The sequence below is a fragment of the Taudactylus pleione genome, unplaced genomic scaffold (genome assembly GCF_031769625.1).
Source record: "Taudactylus pleione unplaced genomic scaffold, aTauple2 ptg000256l, whole genome shotgun sequence".
Taxonomy (NCBI): Eukaryota; Metazoa; Chordata; class Amphibia; order Anura; family Myobatrachidae; genus Taudactylus; species Taudactylus pleione.
Window position 1 is genome coordinate 17,292,910 of NW_028284658.1, and position 27,002 is coordinate 17,319,911.

The 27,002-nt window shown below is 46.6% G+C and overlaps 1 protein-coding gene across 2 annotated transcripts in view; it reads right to left on the minus strand.

Annotated features, from left to right (window-relative positions):
- LOC148514992 (glycogenin-1-like) overlaps positions 1–27,002 on the minus strand; it is a 64,846-nt gene that overhangs the window by 22,549 nt on the left and 15,295 nt on the right. For both annotated transcript variants that reach the window (XM_088480703.1, XM_088480704.1), the window contains exon 6: positions 7,228–7,354. In XM_088480703.1, the coding sequence (XP_088336829.1) occupies positions 7,228–7,354 (127 nt within the window). The remainder of the gene's footprint in view (positions 1–7,227; positions 7,355–27,002) is intronic.

The window sequence follows — 27,002 nt, forward strand, 5'->3', positions numbered from 1 at the left end:
ATGCTGGGTTGCCCCTGGAGACTGTGCCTACACTGTCAGCTTCTCCTGTGACAGGAGCCAAGTGCTGCAGGAGAATGTCACACTGCAGCACCCGTCTTCTGTCACTGAGGCAGACCTGGCATTTGGTGTCACCCCCTCCAAGGGTGACACCCGGTACAGCCTACACCCCCATAGCAAATCCACTGCTCAGATGCCCCCTGGACTAGATCCCAGTTGTATAGTGTTGCTTATAGCGCCAGTGCAGACAGTAGCAGGATACCATGCACAAATGGAAACACACAGACAAAGAACATACTAAGAAGAGTCAGGGAGAGGCCGAGGTGAAAAGGAAATTAGATTGGAGAATGGTCAAAGGACAGGCACAGGTCTGGGCAGACTAAAGACTCAAAAAGACAGGCAACGTCCAAAATAATAGGAAGCAGTCAAAGGGTTAATAAAAAATACAAGCAGAGGTGGTACACAGAGAATCAAATAATAAACTCCAAAATACTGGAACAAGCACAAGACTGACTAGGAACCTAACACCAGCCAAGTGAGAATGACACTGAAGGTATTTTTGTGAGTCCTGGCCAATCAGCTCCTAGGTGGAAATCATGTGACCAACACATAACTGCCAGTGCTACTGACCAACTGTACTAAAGAGAACAGTAATGAGCCAAGGTGACATATGATTGCCTAACAACCTCAGTACACAATGAAAGACAACAACATGCTGCTGATAACTAGGACAAAATGGAACAAACAATCTAAAATTATTTGAGGCCTAGTCATTTTTGGAAATTAAAAATATTTCATCAGTGAACGTGGGGAAGATTTTTTCTGTAAACAGCAGACTTCCTGTCAGCCAACTGAAAGACATTGCATGCGATATTCAGTGCCTAAAAAGTTGATAACTGGATAAAGGCTTTCACTCATATAAATAACCAGGGTTTGCACAATGTCAGATATCTTTTGTTCTATCTTCATTTTTGTACGTATGTTTGAAATATTATAAAGATGTCTTTGTATACATGATATACTTTGTATACATGTTAGTATTAAATGGCCTGATGTATTGTAGACTAATGAATTTCACGAGCAGCAGGTCACATAAGGACCTGACTGTCTTACTCTCATTCCAGTTCTGCCGCAGACAATTTTATTGTAGTTTGCGCCTGATAACAAACATGATTATTTATTTATTTTAGTCAATTTAATACTTCCCATATATTATACAATACTAGCTGGGATACCTGGCGTCGCCCAGGTTGAAAAATGGACCTTAAAGTACATCTGCAGCCTTCATTTTTTTACATTGTCCTCGCCTAGAACCCCATTCCATTGATCCTGAAAGGACCCCACTGTTTGCTAACATGGTTTTAGCCCTGAAAAGGACATGGGGTATAGCCAGAGCAGAGTGACTTACAGGGACATAAATCAGTGTAGCTTCCCAAATCACTGAGGTTTCAGACATCACTACAGAACAGAAATCAGTGCTGAGTGAGACACCCAGTGAGACTGAGACGTTCCGCAATTTCCTATCCATTTTTATCTTACTCGTATCGCAGATGCAGCGAAATGCCACTCAAAGTGACGCTGTGCTTTACAACTTTAACCACACAGGAATTAGTTTTAAGCAGGTACAAAGTCGCAGATGAAGCACAACGGAACTTGGCATGAGAAAAAGCCACAGACACTGCATCATTGCACTTCGTACACAGACACAGGGCCTCATTCAGACCCGGTCGCAAGCACTGAGCGCTCGCAACCGGGTTGATGCTTGCCCACTGTGCATGTGCACGTCGGAGCCGGCTTGATGCAACTGGGTTGATGCTTGCCCACTGTGCATGCGCACATCGGAGCCGGCTCCAACGTGCGCATGCACGAGACCCAGCTAGCGACGGGCGCTCCGTCGCTATGGGTCTTGCACCAAAGGGGGCGAGCTGTCAATGTTGATTGACAGCTCGCCCCGTTTGGAAGGCGGGCCGGGGGGGTGGCCGGTCAAACAGAGGAGTTCCCGACGGAACGCTCTCCGTTTGGGGGCGGCCCCAGTGACATCACCAGTGATGTTAGTGGGGAGCTTCCTGCTTGATCAGAGCAGGAAGCTCCCTGGGGCTTGCGAGTGCCGAGACCCAACCTTTGGGTCTTGTCGCAAGCCCTGATGGTCGCGATGGCCCTGACCATCGCGACCATCACCCTGGTCGGTCGCTAAGCTGTGGGTGGTAACCCACAGCTTAGCTAGCGACCAGGAGGCCGCACTTCAAGATGCAAGCGCCCGCCCTCATTCAGAGCGACCGCTTGCATCTAACGACCAAGTCTGAATGAGACCCTCAGTCTCACCCAGATATACTGTACAAATGTCACCCAGATATACTGTACAAATGTCAAACTGATCAGTGTCATTTAGCAAAGTAGTTTTGTCGCTCCCAGCTGTTTTATTTATGGAAATAAGATTCACTTTTGAGCGAGAAAGACGCTTGGCATGGCCAAGTCATCCAGGACCTGGCGCATTGAGAGGGGCTATTTGCCACGACTTGAGCAACAGTGTATGAGGACACATCTGGATACAAAATTAAATAAAGTGAGGAGTCAGCATTACATAGCTTTATCATTCACATCAAGTTTAAAGAAGCTAAGATGCCTATACAAATAGGCTTCAGCTGGGTCAAAAACAATTGTGTCCCTAGTGCCTAAGCCTATCGTACAGTGTGGTTAAGTATTGGCTAATTAGATATGTAGCTGGTGCGTAGGTTTGACTACACTTAAGTAGAGCCGAATGCAATAATTTGTGCCTAAAGCCCCACCTTCCACTGACCACATTGCTTTTACACAAATCATTCCCATAACAGCATTAGACTGTCAATTTTATCATTTCCCCACCTCAATTACTATCACTGTCATTATTTAATCTGATTTGGTCAGTTCTTTTTCTTCTTTACCTGTTAAAAATATAGCTTGACATATGCACCATGTTGGAAAGCCTCATTTCTCTACTCTAGGGGCATCTAAACTATGACTCGTGGGCCAAAAGTGGTCTGCCGCTGCTGGAATCCGTCCAACCAACCTGATTATAGTCTGGACGTCTTAGATCTGCTGCGACTACCCTACACTTCCACTTCTGTGACAGGAGCGAGAAAGTGAGGAGAGCTCTGGCTGATCTGCTCGAGAGACAGACAGATGGATCCAGACAGAGATGAGGGGACTCCCAGATTGTAAGCAGCGGCATGCCCAGGTATCCCACCCCTAGGCGATCATCCCCACCCTGGCCAGGGCCTCCCAATCAGCATGGACAAGGTGCATTACTGAAGACAGCATCTGAGAAAAATAGAGAGATTGTGGATTGAGGCCATTACCTGAGGTAGGATATGCACCATATATGAGGACGAATTGTGGAGGATAGGGGCTGGGGGCATAATCTAAGAGAGTGGGACTGGTATAATTATCTGGAAAGAATAGAAACCAGGGTCTTTATCCAAGAAGGATAGATCTCAGGCCCATAATCTAGGAAGGATAATGTCCACTGTCATATCTGAGGAGAATAGGGACCAGAGCCATTATCTCTGGAGAACAGGGACCAGGGCTATTATCTGAGGAGTATAGAGGGCATGTACAATATATGAGGGGGAGTGATATCAGGATAATAAAATGAGCATAATACATACCAGAGTCATTATTTGAGGATAATAGGGAGCGGGATCATAATATGGGAAAGTTACAGGCCAGAGCCATAATCTGAGACCAGGGACAGTATTTGAGGAGAATATGTACCAGGGGCTCTCGTCTGACATGAAGCACATCAAGCAGTGAAAGTAAAAACTCAGTTGCTTGCATTAACCCTCTGCTGTGGAGGACAAGTGGGACTCGTCCTCCTGATATCAGATAGACTATGGAAGACGAGACCCATTTGTCCTCCACAGCGGCAGGTGTAGAACCCCCCCAAAAAATAACTTGTCCCTACCTATCCAGAAGACCAGTAAAATTCAGAAGTGCTGCCATTGTGCGCATGCAGCACTGTTTAAAAAAAAAAAAAAAAAAAAAAAGAATGAAAATGGTGGGGGTAGAACTTTAAGTTATTCTATCTGTCCCCCCATATAACATAGAAAGATGGAGTTACCCTGATAACCAGTCACTAACCCCCTGCAATTCAGAAAAATAATGAAGTCCAGGCATGGGGGAAGATCTCTCCCAACCCAGCTACAAAAAATTTAAGGGGCACCTGTTTTAGAATGAGGGGAATCCCCTCTTTCAATTGTTAGGGCCCCTTAGTGCTTATTATCTGGTGATCACTTACAGTATGATCACCATGCAATCTTGCCTATAGAATGGAAAATGTGTGTTTTCCATATATGGGGGTTAGGGCACTGAGTGCCCTATCACCCTCATAATGACAGCTGCAACCCAGCGTGCACCCATATTTAAAAGCAGGGAATCCCCACTTTCAAATGATGTGGCTCACTAGTAGCTTTGTCTTGTGATTATCAGACAATATTGACCAGCGCTACGGATAATAGCTCTGTGCGCCATCATGCCCATAAAGACATCCCCTCATTCAAATTATGTGGCCCTCTTAGCATCTATTGTCTGATGACCAGAGATACCAGAACAGTTTTCCATAGATGCGGTAGGTTGTCTAGTGTATAACATGGTAGGCCTTGTTGGACTACCATATTCTTCCTACACATAGTAAGCATCTTCATTAAAGTGCAGATTTTCTTCTACACATAGAATTCTGCTTTTTTTTACTATTTTGGAAAGGTGGATTATTGGTGAAACAAGATGGGGAAAAAAGATCATGTCTGCTTCTGGTTCCCATTCTTGAAATTTCAATAAAAAAAAAAACTTTTTGGGCCATTTTTGTTATAGAATTCTTTTTTTTTTTACATGTTACAATGAGTAAAAAGACTAATGGTATTATCTGAAAATACAAAGTCTTCTGAAAAAAAAAAAAGGTATAATTTGTGTGGACAGCTCATAAAAAAATAAATCAGTGATATTGATGTTGGGATGTGACTAGCGCAAAACTATAAAATGCACAAGGGTGAGAAAACCATCAGCAGCAAACTCACTGTGAATGATACAGCATATCATTCACAGTGAGTAAAATTGCAATCTAAAATCATTAAATATACATTTAATTTGAGATATTTTTTATTAGTTTTCTTACACTAAGATTTACTCAGCACCCTTACCTAATTGCCAGGAGGCTCTACAGCAGGACTGGATTAATGGCGGGGTGACCCCTGGGCCTCCACACATAAGGGGCCAGTAGCACCTGTTTTCGAACACGGCAGCCACGGTGCTGCTGCTGAATGAATAGCGCTGCATATAGTGGGTCTCCTCCTGAGTCCCTTAAGCTTTACGTCATGCCCACAATGCTTAAGCTGCAATATGCATTCAGCAGCAGCAGGGACATAATATTATGGGTGGCTCTGTTTTACATACTTGGAGGGGGCAATGATGCTTAGGGCCATAAACAATTAGCGGCACAAACTGCTGGTTTTTTTCGGGATTGGCGAAAACAGATGTTTTCCTCCCCCCCCCAAAAATGAGAAATTTTTGGCCAATAAAAAAAACTTTGAAAACGGCAAGCAGGTGAAAATGGAGAAAAAAAAAAAAAAAAAAAAAACTGGAGAAAAGTTTTCTCCATCCCAGACCAGGAGGAAAAAAAAATGCTAAATTCCTATTTTTGGCTAAAAATGTGGGTATTTCTATTAGAACCCCATTTTTTTTTCCTGGTCTGGGATGGAGAAAACTTTTCTCCAGTTTTTTTTTTCCTCGATGTTTGCCAGTTTTGCAGTTTTTTGCCGAAAAACTTCAGTTTTCACCAATGGCGAATAAGAGGCAGTTTTCGCTGCTAACTGAATACAGCCCTTAATATTAATATAGGGGCTCTGTGTGGCATACTTGGAGGGGGCACTGAGACATAGGGGTAAAGCTGAGAGTGTTTACAAGTGGAGATGTTGCCCATAGCAACCAAACAGATTATACTTAACAGTTAACTAACACCTTCCAGAAGATAATAGCTAGAATCAGAGTGGTTGCTATGGGCAACATCTCCACTTCTAAAAACTCTCACTTTAGTAAATGTACCCATATTAATATGGGAGCTCTGTGTGGCATACTGGGGGGGGGGGGGGAGAATATGTGGCATACTGGGGAGCTCAGGAACACAAAAATGTGGTGGGCTCTATATGGCATTCTGGGGGCACTGGGACATAATATTGGAATCTCCGTGTGGCATACTGGGTGCACTGTGTGGCATACTGGGGTTGCACTTTGGCGTAATATTAATAAGGGGATACAGGCAACACACACCAATTGGATCCCCCTCCCACTCCCCACTTTACTTTTCTCCATAGTACTACTTTATTATAGTTAGCAATTTAACTATACTCAGGTGGAACAGTTCTGTACTTGCCTCTCTCTTTAGTCATTTGTTTTCGTTTTGAAAATTCTACTACATGACTATTTGTCAGTTTATAATCTCATCAATGCTGAATATGCTTTGTACTACATTTTCTAATATATTATATTCATTCCTGTGTATGCTACCAAAGCCTTTAATAAAAAGTTAACAAATAAATAAAAATAAAATATTAATATGGGGGTCCCGTGTGGCATACTGGGCGACACTGGTACATAATATTAATATGGGGGCTGTGTGTGGCATATCGGAGGTAAATAAGTGGTGTACTGGAGGGGGTCATAGGGACAAAATTAATATGGGAGGCTGTTTGGGGCATACTGGAGGGGCAATATATGGCGTTCATGGGGGAGGCACTGGGACATTATATTGATATGGAGGCTGTGTGTGGCATACTGAGGGGTGCAGTGTGTGGCATACTAGGGTGCAATGTATGGCATACTGAAGTGGGTTGCTTTTCATACTAGGCATACAGTGGCATAATGTTTATACTGGGGGCACTGTGGTACAATGTATATTATGGGGGTATTGTGTGGCATAATGTAATTTTATTGGTAGATGTCCCCACAAATTAGTTGCCCTGGGGCCCCCACAAACCTTAATCCAGCCCTGCTCTCCTGTCAAAGTAATTCTCTTTATATAGCACTCTAAGAAAAGAGCTTTGATGTCCGGTTCTACGCCAAGATTCAGGCTTATGTCACCTTTCACCTGGCCCCGTGAAAGCATCCTAATCTATAGGGGTATAACAATATCTTAAGCAGATGTGTTTCCTTGTCTAACTTATAGAATTACCAATCATTTCAAAAGCAATCAATGATACTTACTGCTTAAATGCAGGCCTATATGTGTACACAGAACTTATACTTAAGTTATAGATGAAGGGTAAATGCTTGCCGATGTCTGCTGTCGCCCAGTTACTGAAGAAACCATTTAATAGGCCTTGGTCACCTCCTGTAGCAAACAATTAAAAAAAGAAGTCATTAAACTATAACGCTTTTCAAAATAGTAAAACTCAATGAAACAATCTAAAAATAAGAGTTATGGTAGACTTACCATTGATAACTCTTTTTCTTCGAGGTCCATAGGGTCCACAGGGATACCATGGGGATGTGGTCGGAGTGATCCAGGCACCAAACAGTTAAAGCTTTCAGTTCCCAGGATGCCTCTGGTCCTCCTCCACATATATCCCGCCCCTGGCCACAGGCATTCAGTTATGTAAACAAGCCCAATGCAGGAGAAGGAAAGAGGAGAAGGAAGAACAATCATACACCAGAAACACTCTCATACAAGATGAGAGAATCCATGACCCAATGCAAGAAAAATTACCCAATGCAACCAGGTGCGTTAGGGCGGGTGCCCTGTGGACCTCGAAGAAAAAGAGTTATCAATAGTAAGTATACCATAACTCTTATTTTCTTCTTCGGAATCCACAGGGACAACATGGGGATGTCCTAAAGCAGTTCCCCTAAGGGGGGTGGGGGGTCGGTCTCCTGAGCAGAAAGGAGAACTCGTCGCCCAAAGGAAGCATCCTGAGAGGCAAAAGTTTCAAGGGCATAGAACCTGAGAAAAGTGTGAACAGAAGACTAAGTGCCTGCCTTGCACAATTGCTCAGCAGAGGCACCACGACTAAATGCTGAAGATGGCCCTACAGACCGAGTAGAATGTGCTGTCACCGTGTTTGGAACAGGGAGATCAGCCTGTGTGTATACCTGAGAGATAGTCATGCGTAACCATCTAGCAAGAGTCTGTTTGTTAGCTGGCCATCCTCGTTTGTGAAAACCATATAACACAAAAAGAGCATCTGATTTTCTAAAAGTGTTTGTACGCTCCACATAGATATGGAGAGCATGAACTACTGTACATCCAGGGAGGCTTCCCCTACAGAAAGATCTGAAGCCTGAAAAGGTGGAACCACAATTTCTTCATTCATATGAAACGGGACACTACCTTAGGAAGGTAACCCTCCTTTGTACGAAGAACAGCTCTATCCTGCTGAAAAATAAAAAATGGGGAGTGACAAGAGAGTGCTGCCAAGTCAGAGACTCTGCATGCAGAAGAAATAGCTAGAAGAAAAATTGTCTTCGCTGTCAACCATTTCAAGTCTACAGAGTCCAGAGGTTCAAATGGGGAAGCTTGTAGTCCCTTGAGAACCAAAGACAAATCCCACAGTACTACCAGTGGGACAAAGGGTGGCTGAACTCGGAGAACCCCATGAAAAAAATTCTAACATCTGGTAAAGAAGCAATCTTTCTCTGGAACCAGACTGACTGTGCAGAAACCTGCACTCTCAAAGTGGCTAGGCGGAGACCAAGGTCTAATCCAGCCTGGAGAAAAGCCAGTACCCGTGAAACCCTAAACACCTTCGGGTCATATTTTCTGTAGGAACACCATTGACCAAAAGAATGCCAAACTCTGTAATAGAAGCGGGCAGAAGAAGGCTTTCGTGCCCTAAGCATCGTCTGAATCACAGAACTGGAGAAACCTTTGGCTCTTAAGATGGAAGATTCAAGAGCCACGCCGTCAAAGACAGACGAGGTAAGTCCGGATGCAGGCAGGGACCCTGTGCTAACAGATCCGGCCATAGAGGAAGAGTATACGGACTGTTTATGGATAGATTCCGTATGTCGGTGAACCAATGACGTCTGGGCCAAGCAGGAGCCACAAGTATTACTGTTCCGCCTTCCTGCTTGAATTTCCTGAGGACCCTTGGGAGGAGGGAAATCAGAGGAAAGAGATACGCCAGCTTCAAGTCCGATCTTACTGCCAGTGCATCCACGAAGACTGCTGATGGGTCTCTGGACCTGAACCCACTCTCCGGCGAGTATGTTCTGACGACTTAGGAAGTCTGCTTCCCAATTGAGAACCCCCAGAATGAATATTGCCGAGATAGCCAGAAGATGAGGTTCTAGTCCTTGCTCCAAACTGTTTCCAGAAAGGACGATATAGTAAATGATAGTCCGTCAATAACGTCCTGACAAAAAGAGATATTCCACTTCACATCAAAGGAAAAAACTCCCAGTAGAATATGTGGGAAAAAAAATCAATCAAAATAACTGTCAGTCCTAACTGGAAATCACAATAAATGGACACCACATGTAATCTAGGACATGCAATCCGAGCTTCCCAAGATTTCTAAAACAATAGGATAGAACACCTCCTGTGTTATCCTATATAGACCCAGACAAGCTAAAAGGAATAAAGCTGTATGAAAAGCACCTCGGTGATATTCATATATAATAATGTGCTTACATGAATGCTTACATTAAGCAGCTTGATATAGTCATATCAAGGTATCTTTAAATATAGTGCATAGTGATGATTAATCATGCAGAAACATACATAGATTGAATGCTCACGTTTCAGCTTACATGGGATAATTTTGGACAAGCATGTAAAGGTATCTCTTCATTTCCTGGACAGATTTCACAAAGATATGATCTCCAATATATGGGACAGAAAAAATCTCATAGTGTAATATCTCAGATAAATATGAAGTTTAATAAAGAACAAATAAATAAAAAACAGAGAGGATAACCTCCGTACCAGATGATGTAAAAGGATCTGCATATACAGGATAAGATGGATGGCACCCGGGTGTTTCTTATGCCGTTAATGTAGGTGATCCTGCTGGTAAACTGGAAACTGAAGGCTTCCTCCCTGTCACTCCTCCAACATGTTTCGACACATAGGTGTCTTTCTCAAGGATCCTTGAGAAAGACCCGGGTGCCATTCATCCTCTTATCCTGTATTTATTTGTTTTTTATTAAACTTCATATTTATCTGAGATACTACACTATGAGATTTTTTTCTGTCCCATATATTGGGACACTGATAAATTTGGAGGGTTTTCAGATTTAGAATAGGGCGATGAGACCCATTTGGTTTCTGAACCAAAAATAGATTGGAATAATAACCCCTTCCTTGTTGCAACACAGGAACCGGGATTATTACCCCTGCCTGCAGCAGGGCGTAAATGGCTTCATGAAGGGCCAAGGCCTTGACCAAATCTGATGGAGGATTTGTGCACAAAAAATTTCTGGGGAGGATGCCTACATAATGTGAGGGCATACCCCTGAGAAACCACTTCACGGACCCAGGCATCTGTTGTTGTTTGATGCCAGTACTCCACAAACTGAAGAAGTGGGCCCCCCACCTTTGGATCCCCCAGGAGGAGGCCCACCCCATCAGGCCGAGGGTTTGTCATCCGGCTTAGAAGCTGGACATCTGGCCGGCCCAGATCTTTTAGTTTGTCATCGGTTATCCTGCGAAAACTAGACGGCCTGGAAGAAGACTGTTCCATTGCTCATCCTGAGGACGAAAGGACTGAAAAGAAAACTGCCTAGACTTTAATGTAGCCGTAGATGGCAGACCTGCAGATTTTGAAGCTGCCAGAGTAGCTATTATCTTATCTAACTCTGCTCCAAAAAGTATATTTCCATAGAAAGGTAAGGATACCAGAGCCTTCTTTGACCCTTTGTCAGGTTTCCAGGGCCTTAACCAAAGGACCCTACGAGCCACCACTGAGGTTGCTGATGCTTTGGAAGCTAATAGTCCCGGATCTATTGCAGCTCCTCCCAAATAGGAGGCTGCTTGTATGTGGGAGAGATATATGTGAGCTGTTTTTTGGTAGCATCTGGTAGAGAATCCTCCAATGCCCCCGTCCATTCTACATCCGCTTTGGATACCCAAACCTCAGCCATAGCTGGACGAGTAACAGCTCTAGATGATGAAAATATTGCCTTAAGACATGTTTAAATTTTTCTATCTGTAGGATCTTTGAGAGAAGATGCTGACGGAATAGGCAACATAGCATTCCTGACTAAGTGTGTCACATGAGCATCCACAGTAGGAGGGATTTCCCACTTAGTACATTCAGAAAGGATACAATGATGCTAATCTTTTAGTAACATAAAATCATTTATCCGGGTTACTTACCCCATGCCTCTTCCATAAGTTCAGTGAGCTGCTTGGATTTAGGAAACTCAGCTTTTACCACCTTCCAGTGTTTAAACACTGGAGCCTTCTTACTAGGAGCTGGTTCATCATCCTGTTACGGTCACAACTTGTCTCTCTCTAGCAGTTTACATTCTCAGGACGCTGTTGTTCCAGTTCCCTCAGTTGCTAGGCGATCTGCACGCCTCAGGAGGTCACATGTTATCCATAACACAGCGTGATTGGTTTGTCTTCCTATTTGTACACGCTGGCCTTTTGCCACCTCGCCGACTATAGCATTCCTGTAGGTCTTCTCTGCTCAGCCGCAACATCAGCATTCTGTATCACCTCTTGGAAGGGTATGCCAGTGGTATTACCTTGCTACTGACTCTCCTACGGCTCCCTAGCCGCACCAGCAGCTTCCATGCTGCCACCGGCTCTCCAGTCTCTCCAACAGCTCCCTAGCCGCATCAGCAGCATCATTGCGTCCACCAGCTCTTCAGCCTCTCCAACGGCTCCCTAGCCGCATCAGCAGCTCCTGTGCTGCCGCCGGCTTTCGAGCCGTACCATAAAACACAGACTTGTGTATCAGCTCTAAGTCGCAGTACACAAACTAGTACACAAACTTGTGTACCAACTCTTATAGACGCAGTACACTAATTAGTACACAAACTTGTGTACTGGCTCTCAAAGCCACATCAATTGTTACTCTCTTCTGCATCCGGCTCCAAGCCACACCATCGGCTTTCAAAGCCGCATCAATCATTTACTATCTTCTGTAACCAGCTCCAAGCCGCACCATCGGCTCTCAAAGCCGCATCGATTGTTACTCACTCTTGCAACCGGCTCCAAGCCGCACCATCGGCTCTCAAGGCCTCATCAACTGTTTACTTTCTTCTGCTACCGGCTCCAAGCCGCACCATTGGCTTCAAAGGCACACCATTGGTTCACTAAGTCATATCATTGACTCTCGTCTACCTGAACCTGTTTCTGTTCCTGTCATCCTCTCACCACTGAATCCCATTGTACCTTCGTGTGAATCACTACTACCCCAAATTATAAGCCCAGGCGGCCGCATAAGTATCCTAGTTCTAAGGGAACAACGGGTGGCTGTTATTGGCGGAAGACCTCGCTAGCCTGGGTTCTAGGGGGTTCACACATAGCAGACTTTGGGATTTATAGCACATCCTGTATATCTAGGATTGATTTAACCACCCTCACAAAAGAAGGAACATCCACTGTAGAAGGATAGTTCTCCCCTCCCAAGGTAGACCCCGAAGAAGAACCCTGCGCATCATCCGATTCTTCCGATGATGCGTCTGAATCCATATGCTGAACAGACTGATAAAAAGATAACTTTTGTTTAAGCACCATACTCTGACTTGAGTGGGCATTAGCATCCAACCAGGAAGGATGTGTAGGAGGTGCAAACAAAGCATGCTGTGGGTACCCCATACAAGGAGGCAGTGTGGGAGTAGCCATACGATCCACAAACTGCTTCATTACCCGAGACAAGGAGGACACCCATGATGGCTCCTGTACAGGGACTGGTATACTGGACTGGTGAGGTGGCTCTTTATAACAGACAGTACACAAACCATCCTTTATAAGGTCCTGAGAGGAGAAGCTTGCCCAAAAGGATTTACTTGAAACCAGCACAGGGGCCTCCCCCTCCTGATTCCCTTTAATTTTTGACATATCAATGATCAATTTATCAATTATAAAGGTAACAATGCAAAGTAATATAATGTGACAGCCTTCACAAATAACAAATAAATGTGAAGTATAAAGTAAAAAACCCACGCACCTGCAACAGAGGGATGAGGAGAAAAACAGTGATAGTTATAACTGACAGTCAGAAATAAAAGGCAGTATCAACAGCTAGCAAACAGTCACATACAATACATATGCAATTTAGTTGCAATGGGCTCTAAATCAACTACTCAAAACACGATGCTTGGTAGGATATATAGCACTATATACCTGACCCATGGGAATGGTATACAGGAAGACTGACCCAAAACCTCCTGAGACCAACAGCTACAGCAGCGTACCGATAGTGGACTGTAAGCGTCTCATATACACGAGGCGGAAGGAGGAGGAGTGACCGAGCAAAAACCTCTGAAGGAACTGTGTCTGGGTTGGGGGAGGAGCTGCGGGGGGGGAGAGTCTACCTCCCCTAAGCTCCATCAACCTGCCGAGTACGCTGGCCTCATGGCAGCAGAAGTGTCTGCTGCCAATCCCCGGCGTCATACAATAAGGCCCTGGTGGTCTAGTGAGGACGCGGAAGCTCCGGGCCCTCAATCCAGCAGCTTCTTGTGCGTCTCCGCTGCCGGAAGCAAGGACTGCCGTACGTGATTCCCCGCAAGCGAGGAATCATCTTACCTGACATCTCCAAGCGTCCGGTTGCAGAACGGGCCCCGGCATCACTGCTAGCAAGCTCTGCTGTGAACTGCCGAAATCACTAAAGGTGTTGCGGCCCGGTGGAGGTAGACGGAGTCGCAGTGTATGTGTCTTCATTCTGACGCTCAGCACTGCTAACTCAAAACATCCTGGGAGCTGAAAGCTTTAATTGTTGGGTGCCTGAATCACTCCAACCACATTATCCCCATGGTATCCCTGTGGATCCCTATGGAACGTGAAGAAAAAATTATTTTCTCTGTATATAAGCTGTTACCCAATGATATACAATGGTGATAAAAACATTTGTGGTTAAAAACAGCATTTTAGATTGTTCACAATACAATATATGCCTGTCACATTATCCCACATGAATACTATATGCTTTAAAGTGATTAGGTCTACTTTTATGTACAAATAGAATAAATTTACACCATTTCGTACATTTTTAGTACACTCGGACAAACAGAAAAAAGCTACAGGTAGACAATTATCATTTACTGGTTTTGTGGTTATGAACAGGGGTTAAAGTGGGCAGGAATGGGGTGGAACTGAGGGCCTGATTCAGACCCGGCCGCAAACGCTGAGCGCTCGCAACCGGGTCGATAGTGGCCCACAGAACATGCGCACAACGGAGCCGGCTCCGTCGTGCGCATGCGCGAGACTCGGATAACGACGGGCAATCCATCGCTCCGGGTCTCGCACCAAAGGGGGCGTGCTGTCGATGTTGAGTGACAGCACACCCCCTTTAGTGGGCGGGCCGGGGGGTGGCTGCCCAGACGGTGGTGTTCCCATGATAACGCCTACAGTCTGGGGGCGGCCCCACTGACATCACAAGTGATGTCAGTGGGAGAGCTTTCGGCTCTGTTTGAGCCGAAAGCTCTCTGGGGCTTGCGGCCACGAGACCCTACCACAAGGGTCTCGTCGCAAGCACGATGGTCGCGGTGGTCTTGACCATCGCGACCATCATCCTGGCCGCTAGCATTAGCTGTGGGTGGTCGTTCTACAAAGAGGCCGTTCTACAAAAAAAAAAAAATGCCCGGCCCTGATTCAGAGCGAGCGCTCTGTCAGAGTGTCCATCTCTGAATCAGGGCCTGAGTTCCATCACCTCTAATGATAGATGTAACTAGTTCCACCTCCACCAAGTCCCTGCACAGAAGTCCCACAGAGAGCCACTTTTTAAGTGATCTAACACTGTAGTCTCAGCTAATGGCAGGAGTGCTAAAAAAGCATCTAAAATGTATTTCACACTGTCATAGCCCCCAAAGCTTCTGGGGGCCTAGGCTTCCCCCAGTCATTCACTTTACCGTTTCCTATACACAACAGTGCGTCTGCGTGTGTGTGTGTGTGTGTGTGTGTGTGTGTAAAGAACAGTTTTCACACTTGTTTTGGCCTGTCAGACTAGCGTGGCAGGGGGTGGGGATTAGGCAGCGGGAGCAGTGGCAGAACTAGCGGCAGTGCAACCGGTAGCTTGCACCGGGGCCGCTGTGGTGCAGGGGCCCATAGCCGCTAGTGTCCCCACAAGTGTAGTGCAGACCGCAGTTTGAGCAGTCAGCACTACACAGTAACAAACACACTGCCGCCAGCTCATTGGCTGCTGTATCCACAGACGGAGCCTTCTGGCTCCCCCTGCAGCGGGTGATGGGAGAGATGTCATGATGTCTCTCCCACAGTGCAGAAGAGCGGGCCGGGAGGAGCGGACAGCGGCAGGAGTGGGGATTTAGGTAAGTTGTGTTTTTGTGTGTGTATGTGTAAGGGGGCACGGGAACTGGCACAGCATAGGGGGGGCGCTACTGGGTGCACTGTATAGGGGGGGTGTCTGCTACTAGGTGCACTGTATAGGGGGGGGCCACCTACTGGGGGCACTGTATGGGGGGGTTGGCCGCTACTAGGGGCACTGTATGTATATGGGAGAATACTACTGGGGGCAATGCATATGGGGGACTACTATTTGGGGCAATGCATAGGGGAAATTACTACTGGGGGCAATGCATAGGGGGGATTACTACTGGGGCAATGCATAGGGGAGATTACTACTGGGGGCAATGCATAGGGGGATTGCTACTGGGAGCAATGCATAGGGGGATTGCTACTGGGAGCAATGCATAGGGGAGACTACTACTGGGGACAATGCATAGAGGGGACTACTAGTGGTGGCACTGCATAGGGCGAACTACTACTCTGGGCACTGCATAGGGGGGGATTACTACTGGCGGCACTGCATAGGGGGAACTACCACTGCGGGCAATGCATAGGGGGGATTACTACTGGGGGCAATGCATAGGGGGGACTACTACTGGGGGCAATGCATAGGGGGGCCCAAAGCATATTCTTGCACCTGGGCCAACCACTCTCCAGTTCCACCACTGGGTGGGAGAGATGAGTTCCACCACCTCTCCAGGACCACTTTAAGCCCTGGTTATGAATGTTAGAAAATGAAGGATTTCATTAAGGAAGATCTCCACTAGGAAAATACTTTTCAATCAAACCTCTTTCCAACTTTGTGGCTGAGGTCTTGTGTCTGGGACCCCATTTTGGAGAGACTGTATGACACAAACTGATGCCTTGCTGACAGATGTTCACAGTCGATTTGCAAGTTATCTTATTTGATCATTCTAACTATCTATTTATAATAAAGTCCACAGTGGGGTCTGCCTGTTCGTTCGGGCTAATCTCTTGAACCACTGGACAGATTTTGATGAGGTTTTCACTATTCTATTTAGCATTGGTCGAGGAAGGCGAAGGTGTATGAACTATTTATCTGTGACAAAAGGGAGCCGAGCAGTGATTATTTTAGTGAAGCAAAGTCATGCCAAGCTGCTGTATGTGAGCTGAAACAGCAAGAGACACTGAGAGCAAATAGAGATGTTGCTTAGCAGCAGCCTAGAGAGGGGAGGGAGTCAGGGACTGAGCAGGGTCACGTTTGAGGCAGACAGAGAATGAGAGACAGCCTCCAACAAACCCATGAAGATGCCCTGATGCAGGCACAGTGGCCAGGAAGGAGCCAGGGGAGGCATAATTATCAGGAATTTAAAAAAAATATATATACAACCACCATCGGAACACCATCAAATAATTTCCATTTGATGATGGCAAACATCAGATTTCCACCATCAAATGGTAAAAACACTACCATAGGAGCAAAAACATCGTTGGTTAATAACCATTGGATCCTGATGTCCATCCCTATGCTGAACCTGCAGGTGGACACCCGCCACCACTCCTCCACAGTGAAGTGTTCCCTCTTCAGCATGATGTTCCTGCTCAGCCACATGGCCTCGTGAATAGAAGGCACCTCCCATGGAAGTCAGTGCTGTTCTTGGACAGGAGCACCACGGCTACATTGTGCAAAGAGGACATTGCTTATCGTCATGTTTGGCAGCTGGGGAGGGGTGCGAAAGGAGGCTGCGGAAATATGCACAGGTGCCCCAGCTGCAATACAAATCTCTCATCCATAATCCTCCTGCCTTTCTCAGCACATTCCAGTGACCAGGACCCCGCCAGCTGCAAGGCAGCAGCAGTGGGAGGTTGCAGTGACACTGGTACGATGCAGGCGGCAGGAGTGAGAAGCAGGGGGATGTAGTGAGATGAAATTGCTCCTGTGCGAAGTTGTGACTGTTTATTAAACAATTTTTCAAGATAAACATACATAAAACACACACAAAATAGAACACAACACAAAAAACAAAAATTGACAAATGACATCGAGCCATTGAAAGTAAAACATGCCATTACTGTCAATATTAGAACAAAAATAGCATCCATCAATCGACCAGGAAGAACCAGGCAAGCATGAGCACGAATGGAACACAAAATCAACCTAGACAGTGAAGGGTCTTGTTCCAGAGCATACTGTGAGGCCTGCCATAGGAAGCAGACTTTATCAGATTTAAGAGAATACATCTCCTTAAAATACATGAAGCATTCATGTTGGAATGTGGAATTGACTAAGCCAAGGGATTCATATATTTTTAAATTAAGATAAAATTAAAACTACTTTTCTTTCAATTAATGGACTTACATTTATTAATTATATTTGATGTTAAAACATATCCTTTAGGGAGGATGGCGGAAATAATGTAGTTGTAATCTTGCATTACTTTTTTCCTGCCTAAGCTCATTCCTGCTTTTCCCTGAGGGTCCAAGTGATAGTCCAATAAGGATCATTACGTGGCCTGGGTAAAGAGTAACCCCTTCCATCGGCGCACTGGCCTCATCTGACATGTTTTTCTGCTCTGTTGAACACTAGGTGAGTGGAACACAGCTGAGATGCCTACACACTTGAGGCTGCCATGTTGCAGGCTGATTTAATTTATTAGGAAACAGTGCCTCATGAATATTAGTTAGGCCTCATGAATAGTGCCTCAGTTGTGTTTCCAGCGATTGGAAGCTGCATTCTCATGAATATTAATTCAGCTCACAAAATGGCTTCTGCTCCTGAATAGGCGATATTTAGACTTTGAGGTGTATCTCCTAAATAAATTAAATAATCAATGGGGGACACATAATATTAGTTATAAAAAGAAAGACCATGACAGACTATCAGATGTTTGTAATAATATACTGTACAAAGCTTGATGCTAAAATAAACTCAAAAGACAAAATGACACTTTGAGAGCCTGTAGATTTGTTTTATACATACAGTATATGCTATAGCTAAAGGAAGCACACAAGGAAAAATGACTAGCAGAGCGTGTGCCCAAAAGGAAAAGAGGAACAATTATGAAGTATTCTATGAAACACTATTGTATTGAAGCAGACTCGTACTGGGCCGCCAGGGAGCCGGGTAATTCCCTGGTGGGCCCAACTGATTCTAGACCACTCCCTTTTCTGAGAGGGTGCGGGGGGTTGCTGCCCGAAATGTACAGTGGTGCTGCCTGTGCCGCAGTCCAAGCCTGAATGAGGGAGGAAGGCCACCGTCACTTCCCCCCCTTCCTCCACTTATCTGCTATCTGCGGTCCAAGCCACAGGAGGACTAACTGGAGGAGGGGCCACCATCACTTCTCCTTCCCACTCCTCCTCTTAGCTCCACTCACATTGAGTATGACTACTGTCGGCGCCGGGTTGATGTCAGGATCTATTGATCATCCCCGGCGCCACAGTGTCTAGGGAGGAGAGGAGGAGCAGGCAGCCATTTCCACTCGCTGCAGTTATCCAGGAGGCCTGTGGTAAGTAAAGGCATTCAACTCAAGTGCTGTGCTGCAGCTGCTGCTGTCATTACTGACTGACCGGCCAGGCTACAGCTGTGCTCTTTTATTGGTGCTGCTTTGAAATCACCAAAGCACATCAATATGTTAGAGAATGACAATATAATATACAGACTTTACCCATCAATAACCAAAGGGTATTTTTTGATTCTTAGAGTGTATTAATTCATTTGTATGTTTCACATTGAGTTTTTATTCTATATGTATGTCTAACTTGTTTATGGTTTACTGAATTAAATACTATGGGGCCTATGTACTAATAATTGTGGCACTGCTGTGATTACTAAGGATCCATATTGCAGGGGATATTTTCATTGCTAATGAAAACATCCCTGCTATGTACAAATGGGAATTCGCAGGGACAGCGGTTGCAGTAACCGCTGTCCCTGCGCGTTATATCCCTGGTATTTAGTAGAGGTCTTTCACATTTGTGAAAGACTTCCCCGGGGGAAGCTGACACTACCCTACGCATTTTTTCCCCCTGCATTTCTAGAACCAGGACCGGATCAGAGCCCAGTGCTGGTTGCGCAGAATACGGGGGACCCCCTACGTCGTTTGTCCCCTGAATTTTGGCAACCAGGGCTGGTTCTGACTAGCCCGATGCTGGTTGTGCTTACATACGGGGACCCCTACATCGTTTGTCCCCCGTATGTTTCACAACCAGGACTGGGTCACTAAAAGCCTGGGGTCGGTTGCTCTTTAGGGGGGAAGGGGGGCACGCCATTTTTTTTTTTCACACATGCACGGATGGTTCTCACTGAACCATCCCTGCATCTGTGTTATTTTATTAAAGACAGATGCATGCATCACGGATTTCCCTCACCCGTGCGTGCCTTTTTTTTTTTTTAACAAATGACGCCGCTCGGATGGTCGGACACACGATGCATAGGGGCGAATGTTCATATGAACAGCGTGTGTCAACAGCACCAAATCGTGCGCCCGGGACCGCCAGGGAGCTCAAGGGAAATCGTAAGATGAATCTTATCTTATGCTGGTCGTACTAGTGTATGACCAGCTTAGGTGTTAAAACATATTCTATCATCTAAACCTACCTATCTTTTACTAAATAATCAAATTTAGAACAGCTGTGATCAACTCTGTGTTTGCTGAGTCCACAGGTATTAATTGTGCCATTGTTATTGGGTCCCTATTATATAATGTATAGCCTATCTGACAATCTGTAGTCCTCAAAATGGATTCAGTATTTGTGACTCTAAAATTGTTTTTCCATGGATCTTCCTCTTGTATTTTAAAATGAATTATAATAATGGGATAATTACTGCATAAAAATAGTACACATACGTGGATAAATACTAAATAATGGGATAAATACATTGTAGTATGTATACCATTATTATGAAGTATTTATCCCATTATGTATACTGCATATACACATATACCTGGACTGTAATGGCAGAGTGTGGGAAACTCTGGTATACACTATACATAGGTTATCCTCCCACCAGCTGACCACCTTCTCCACATTTTTTTGTAGAACAGAGGTTCCTACACTCAGCTATTGAAGTTTTCCTTTTGCGGGTGTGTGCCAGGGTTATGGGGTGCCAGGAATGGGGGTGGTGGTCCGGAAATGGGGAAGGCGGTGATGGGGGGGGGGGGGGGGGGGGAGGGAAGGAAGGAAGGGGTGGAGATGTCAGGATGGAGGAGGGGTAGCATATTTTTGCACCAGGGCGCACCACTCTCTAGTTGCGCTACTGCTGGTAGCTGCACCCAGACGATGAGTGACTGTAAGTTCATTGAATTTCTCCTCTCCTTTCATTATTTCTCTTTCATCCACTAGGGGACACTGGAGGTGCTTACGCTGGGGTATAGAGGCGTGGATAACTGGAGCCGGCACTTTAAATAATTTAGAAGTGTGAAGCTCCTCCCCCTCTATGCCCCATCAGCCCTCAGTTTAGAAAATGTGCTTCTAGGAGCTGGTCACATTATGCTGTGCTCCAGCAAATACATTTATATTATTTAATTTATTTAATTTTTTTTATAAGCATCTTTTACACTCCTATAGGTACCCTTCGCCACCTATCTAAAAGGTGGGGTACGGGTACCTGGCGCCCTGGTGTTTTAGCAAACACCAGGAAAGAGTGCACAGGGCTCATTACAAGAGCTCCTGACAGCTCCTTACCGCCACAGCAAGTCTTCACAACAAGAAGAGAAGACTCTGCTGACCTGCCGAGAGAAGCCTCCGGGGACACGCAGTGAGTAACAAGCTGCGCATCCCCCGGCTCCTGCCCCCGCTGCCCGGCGCTGACACAGCATGCTGCGCTGTGTCAGGTGTGCATAGCACTGTTAGACAGCGCTAGCAATGTCCCGCTGTCGGCGCGGCCCTGCACTGTGTTCTCCCCTCTCCCCGCTGATACACCCGATGTAGCGCGGAGGGGGAGGCAATGGCCACATAGCAGCCATAATGGAGCCCTTAGGGCATGAAGAAGGGGGCGGAGCCTAATCAGCGCAGGCTCTCTCTCTTCTATGCGCGGCAAGCGGCTGTGTTAAACAGCGTGGCTGCCGTTTTTTAACTAATACATGCCTGCATCTCTCCCTTATACAGGAAGTGTGCAGCAGATCTGCAGAGGCTGGATTCTCTTGCTCCCCAACCTGGCTACAGTGTGCAGATACAAATTAAGCACAGAAGGCTCTGTTGCTTAATACACTGGGGGTTCAGGGAATCTGATCTGTGGGAAGGGAGTGGGGTGTGCTCCTCCTCTGTGTCCCAAGCCAGCCTTCTGTTTTTCTTTACTTCTGTATATACTCTGTCCCTCTGTGTGTGGTGACTGTGTGTATCCATGTCAAACAGAACAAAGGCGTCTCAAAAGAAGTTTGTTTGTTCTAGGTGTAACAACAAACTATCCAAGCCGCATGCTGCTGGGTCCACGTTATGTGATGCTTGTATAGCAATTGATCCACCTGTGGCTACTACTACCTCACCTGCGCCTACATGGGCCGCTGGCATGGTAGGAGTAATGACGGATTTAACGTTTGAGTTAGCTGAGGCACGGAAGTCTCAGCCTCCCTGGGTTGCTGGGCTAACCAAGTCTCTAGACACCCTGGTACAAGTTATGGGTACAGCTGTGTCTGCACCCTCCACTTCCCTACAAGGACCGACACAAAAGCATCCTTTATCGACTGTTCTCTAGTCAGAAGAGTCTGACGAGGAATTCCTCGCTACGGAGGATACGGAGGAAGGGGAATTGGAGGAAGCATTACAGGAAGATACCCCTCTAGAGATAGAGTCCACCTCTCCCGGGGTGGAATCTTTAATTTTGGCGGTCAGAAAAATCCTTAACTTACCTGAGGATGTTATTCCTGCATCCCAGGAGTGTGAATTATTTCATGAACAACCAAAGAGTTCGGCGGTTTTTCCGTTCTCACTGCATCTTCAACAACAAGCTCTCAGTGGCCTGGAAGCAACCGGATAAACGGTTCCAAATTCCGCGCCGGTTTCCTTCTAGCTACCCTTTTCCATCATCCATGATGGAGAAGTGGGAAACACCCCCTCCAGTAGATGCGTCCGTCTCCCGTCTTTCTAAAAAAACAGCACTCCCAGTACCGGGAGCTACAGTACTAAAAGATCCTTCGGATCGTAAATTGGAGACAACGCTAAGATCTATTTATACCGCAGAGGGTGCTCAACTTAGGCCCACTCTTGTTACTGCTTGGGTTAACAAAGCAGTGGTTTGCTGGGCTGACCAGTTGATTACAGGTTTGGACTCAGGTATTTCTAGAGCAGAGTTACGCTTACTAGCTGAACACATCCGCGAGTCTGCAGTTTACTTGGGAGAAGCGTCAAAAGATATCAGTCAGATTAGTGCTCGCATATCTGCTTCTGCTATTTCGGGCCGCAGAGCCCTCTGGTTGCGCGCCTGGCATGCGGACGCAGAATCCAAGCGTGCAGTGCTGGGTTTACCATTCAATGGCGACATGCTGTTTGGCCCGGAATTAGACAAATGGATATCCCAGGCCACGGGGGGTAAGTCTTCCTTCCTCCCGTAAACTGCACCGGCTCCCAGACGATCTTACACTGGACCTTCCTTTCGTGCGCCACATTCCTTTCATGGTAGAGCCAGAGGTGCTCCCTCCCAAGCAAGGGGCGGCAGAGATAGAGGTCGCCCACACTCGGTTGCACGTAGACAGGAGCCTAAGCCAGCTGAAAAACAGGTGGCATGACGGTCTTCCCTCCCACCTGGGACCACCTACAGTGGGAGGCCGCCTGCAAAGATTTCAACAAGTTTGGAACCAGACATCTCCAGAGCCGTGGATCCGCAGACTAATTTCCCTGGGGTACCGAATAGAGTTCGAGGTCCCCCCTCCACCTCGGTTCTTCAATACAAGTCTGCCAATACCTGCAGACAAGGGCAGGGTTCTACAGGAGGCTATCCAGTCTCTAGTAGTATCATCTGTGCTAGTCCCGGTTCCAGAACATCAACGAGGTATGGGGTTTTACTCAAACCTGTTTGTAGTACCCAAACCGGATGGATCGGTAAGGCCCATCTTGAACCTCAAGTCATTGAACCTGTATCTGAAGATGTATCGGTTCAAAATGGAGTCTCTGCAGTCCGTTATTGCGAGCTTGGAACCAGGAGAGTTCCTATTATCCATGGATATCAAGGATGCTTATCTCCACATTCCCATTTGGGAACCACACCAAGCCTTTCTGTGTTTCGCCATATTGAAGGATCATTATCGGTTTCGGGCATTGCCGTTCAGGTTATCCTCAGCTTCCCGCATCTTCACCAAACTCATGTCAGTCATGATTGCTCTCCTTCGGTCATCGGGAGTGAACATAATCCCTTATTTGGATGACCTGTTACTCAAGGCGCAGTCGGTATCTCTTCTTACAAGTCATGCCTTACCGACATATCAGACTCTAATCCAACACGGTTGGATAATAAACTTCAAGAAATCAAATCTCAATCCATCCCAGAAGCTCCTGTTTCTGGGCATGATCTTAGATACGGCATCACAGAGGATCTTCCTTCCAGTAGACAAGGCCCGGGATATCCGGTTGTTAGTTCAGCTGGTCCTCAGACTAAAGAGGGTGTCCCTCCTTCTTTGTCTGTGTCTCCTGGGGAAGATGGTAGCGGCCTTCGAGGCAATACAGTTCTGGTGGTTCCACTCCAGGGTGTTTCAGCTGGACCTACTAACACAGGGGTCAGGGTCTCATCTGCTCCTACATCGCCAGCTCCGTCTGAGCCCAGCTACCAGAGTGGCCCTTCTCTGGTGGACACAATCTAACAATCTTCTTGCGGGCCGGAGATTCGGAGTGTGGGACTGGATCATCGTAACAACGGATGCCAGCCTTAGAGGATGGGGAGCTGTAGTCCTCGATTATCATTTACAGGGTCGATGGTCCCCTCTAGAACAAAAGTGGCCCATAAATGTGTTGGAACTCAGAGCGATCTACAATGCTCTGATAGAAGCAACAGAGTTTCTAAGAACTCGTCCGGTAAGAGTTCAGTCCGACAACGCGACGGCCGTCGCGTTCATCAACCGCCAAGGATGGACTCGGAGTCGCATGGCCATGCGAGAAGTAACTCAGATTCTCAGGTGGGCCGAGAGCCAGTCAGTAATCCTGTCGGCGGTATTCATCCCGGGTGTGGACAACTGGGAAGCAGATTACCTAAGCCGACAGGATATCCACCCTGGGGAATGGAAGCTTCATCCAGACGTGTTCAACGCGCTGATACGTCGATGGGGATGTCCTCAGGTGGACCTCATGGCGTCACAATTGAATCGTCAGCTCCCGGTATACGTGTCAAGAACTCGAGATCCGCAGGCAGTGGCAGTAGACGCTCTCACAGTTCCATGGAACTACGACTTGGTTTACCTCTTTCCTCTGATTTCACTTCTTCCTCGACTGCTAAAAAGGATAAAACACGAGTCAGCCTCTGTCATTCTCGTGGCTCCGAACTGGCCTCGGAGGAGTTGGTTCGCGGACCTTCGGTCCCTATTGTCAGACGATCCGTGGCCCCTTCCTCTGCGCCCGGATCTGCTACAGCAAGGTCCTTTAGTACACCCCAACCTAGCGCAACTGCGTTTAACGGGGTGGCTCTTGAAACCGATATCCTAAGACGCAGAGGAATCCCAGACTCTGTCATTCCCACCATGCTACGTGCCAGGAAACCAGTTTCTGCTGCGCATTATCACCGCATCTGGCATTCTTATATCTCGTGGTGTTCCAGTCGGGATCTTCCATCTAGGACTTTTCGGTTGTCCCGGTTTCTGCTTTTTCTTCAGATGGGTCTGGATTCTGGCCTTCGTCTTGGAACTTTAAAGGTGCAGGTTTCTGCCCTTTCCATTTTCTTTCAACGGAAATTGGCCCTCATTCCTGAGGTGCAGACGTTTCTTCAGGGGGTCTTGCGGGTGCAGCCTCCTTTTGTACCTCCGATTGCTCCCTGGGACTTGAACTTCGTGCTTTTGTTTCTTCAGTCGTCCATGTTTGAACCTTTGGAAGAGGTTGATATTAAGTACTTGTCTTGGAAGACGGTCCTTCTCTTGGCTCTAGCTTCGGCTCGTAGAGTTTTGCAATTGGGTGCTCTGTCCTATAAGCCACCTTACCTTGTGTTTCATGCTGATAGGGTGGAACTCCGGACGGTAGCCGCCTTCCTTCCCAAGGTAGTGTCGGCTTTTCATATTAATCAGCCTATTGTGGTACCGTCTTTGGTGGAGGACTCTGGTGGTTCTTCTACCTTGGATGTGGTTAGAGCTCTCCGCATCTATGTTGACAGGACTGCTTCCCTCCGTAAGTCTGAGTCACTTTTTGTCCTCTATGATGCGGTTCGGAGGGGTTGGCCAGCGTCTAAGCAGACTTTGGCACGTTGGATCCAACTGACTATTCATCAGGCTTATGTTAGTGCCGAACGCCGGCCTCCTTCGTCCATTTCGGCTCATTCCACACGTTCTGTGGGTGCGTCCTGGGCGGCAGGTAGGGGAGCCTCCACGTCACAGTTGTGCCGTGCGGCAACTTGGTCTTCTGTGCACACGTTTGTCAAGTTTTACAAATTTGATACGTTCGCGGTTTCGGCATCCCGTTTTGGCCGTCTTGTTCTGCAGGCCCCGCAGAGCGCTCCCGCCCGTGGGGAAAACTTTGGGACGACCCCAGCGTAAGCACCTCCAGTGTCCCCTAGTGGATGAAAGAAAATGGGATTTTGGTACCTGCCGGTAAATCCTTTTCTCTGATTCCACAGGGGACACTGGACGCCCACCTCTGCGCTCTTAGCCTGCCTGTTAGGTTTGTTCCATATGTTGTATGTTTTGATTATTGTGTGTTCACTCCCTTTTTACTCCACTTGTTCTCCATCTCCTCTCGGTCTTCATTTTCTAAACTGAGGGCTGATGGGGCATAGAGGGGGAGGAGCTTCACACTTCTAAATTATTTAAAGTGCTGGCACCAGTTATCAACGCCTCTATACCACAGCGTAAGCACCTCCAGTGTCCCCTGTGGAATCAGAGAAAAGGATTTACCGGTTGGTACCAAAATCCAATTTTTTCTTTGTGCTGTGAATTGTTTGTGCAGGATTCCTGCAGATTTCATTGGGGTCTGGTGGTTTCCCTTACCTGAGCTATAGACCACTGCACTAGAAGGAGACTGATAATAACAACCCGGGCTGATGCAGAACCTCTTTGCATGCCATTCAGAATTATTGATCAGGATGCGATCATACTGCCAGGGGTCCCTCTGATGTACCAGGAGTAAAGTGACCTCATCAGCAGTATCTTCACTCCTGCGCTGGGACTCCTGCGCATGCGAGGTCTACTGACCACACATGCGTGGGGGCCATTGCCGGGGGGAGGGTTCCCCTCTCTCGGCTTGATTTACGATATGTAGCCTATAGACTACCATGGCTTATGCCATCTCCAGATGGCGTTAGCTGCGGGGAACAACTTGATAAAACTGATAGTATCGCATCCTCCATAGAAACCTATGGGGGTTGTGGTGCCGGCGGAAATGGAGGAACAGCAGCAGATATCTGCTGCGATCACTCTATAATACATTAAAGGGATACTTAATATTTGTGGGTATACCCCGAAAACAGTTGTTTTCGGGA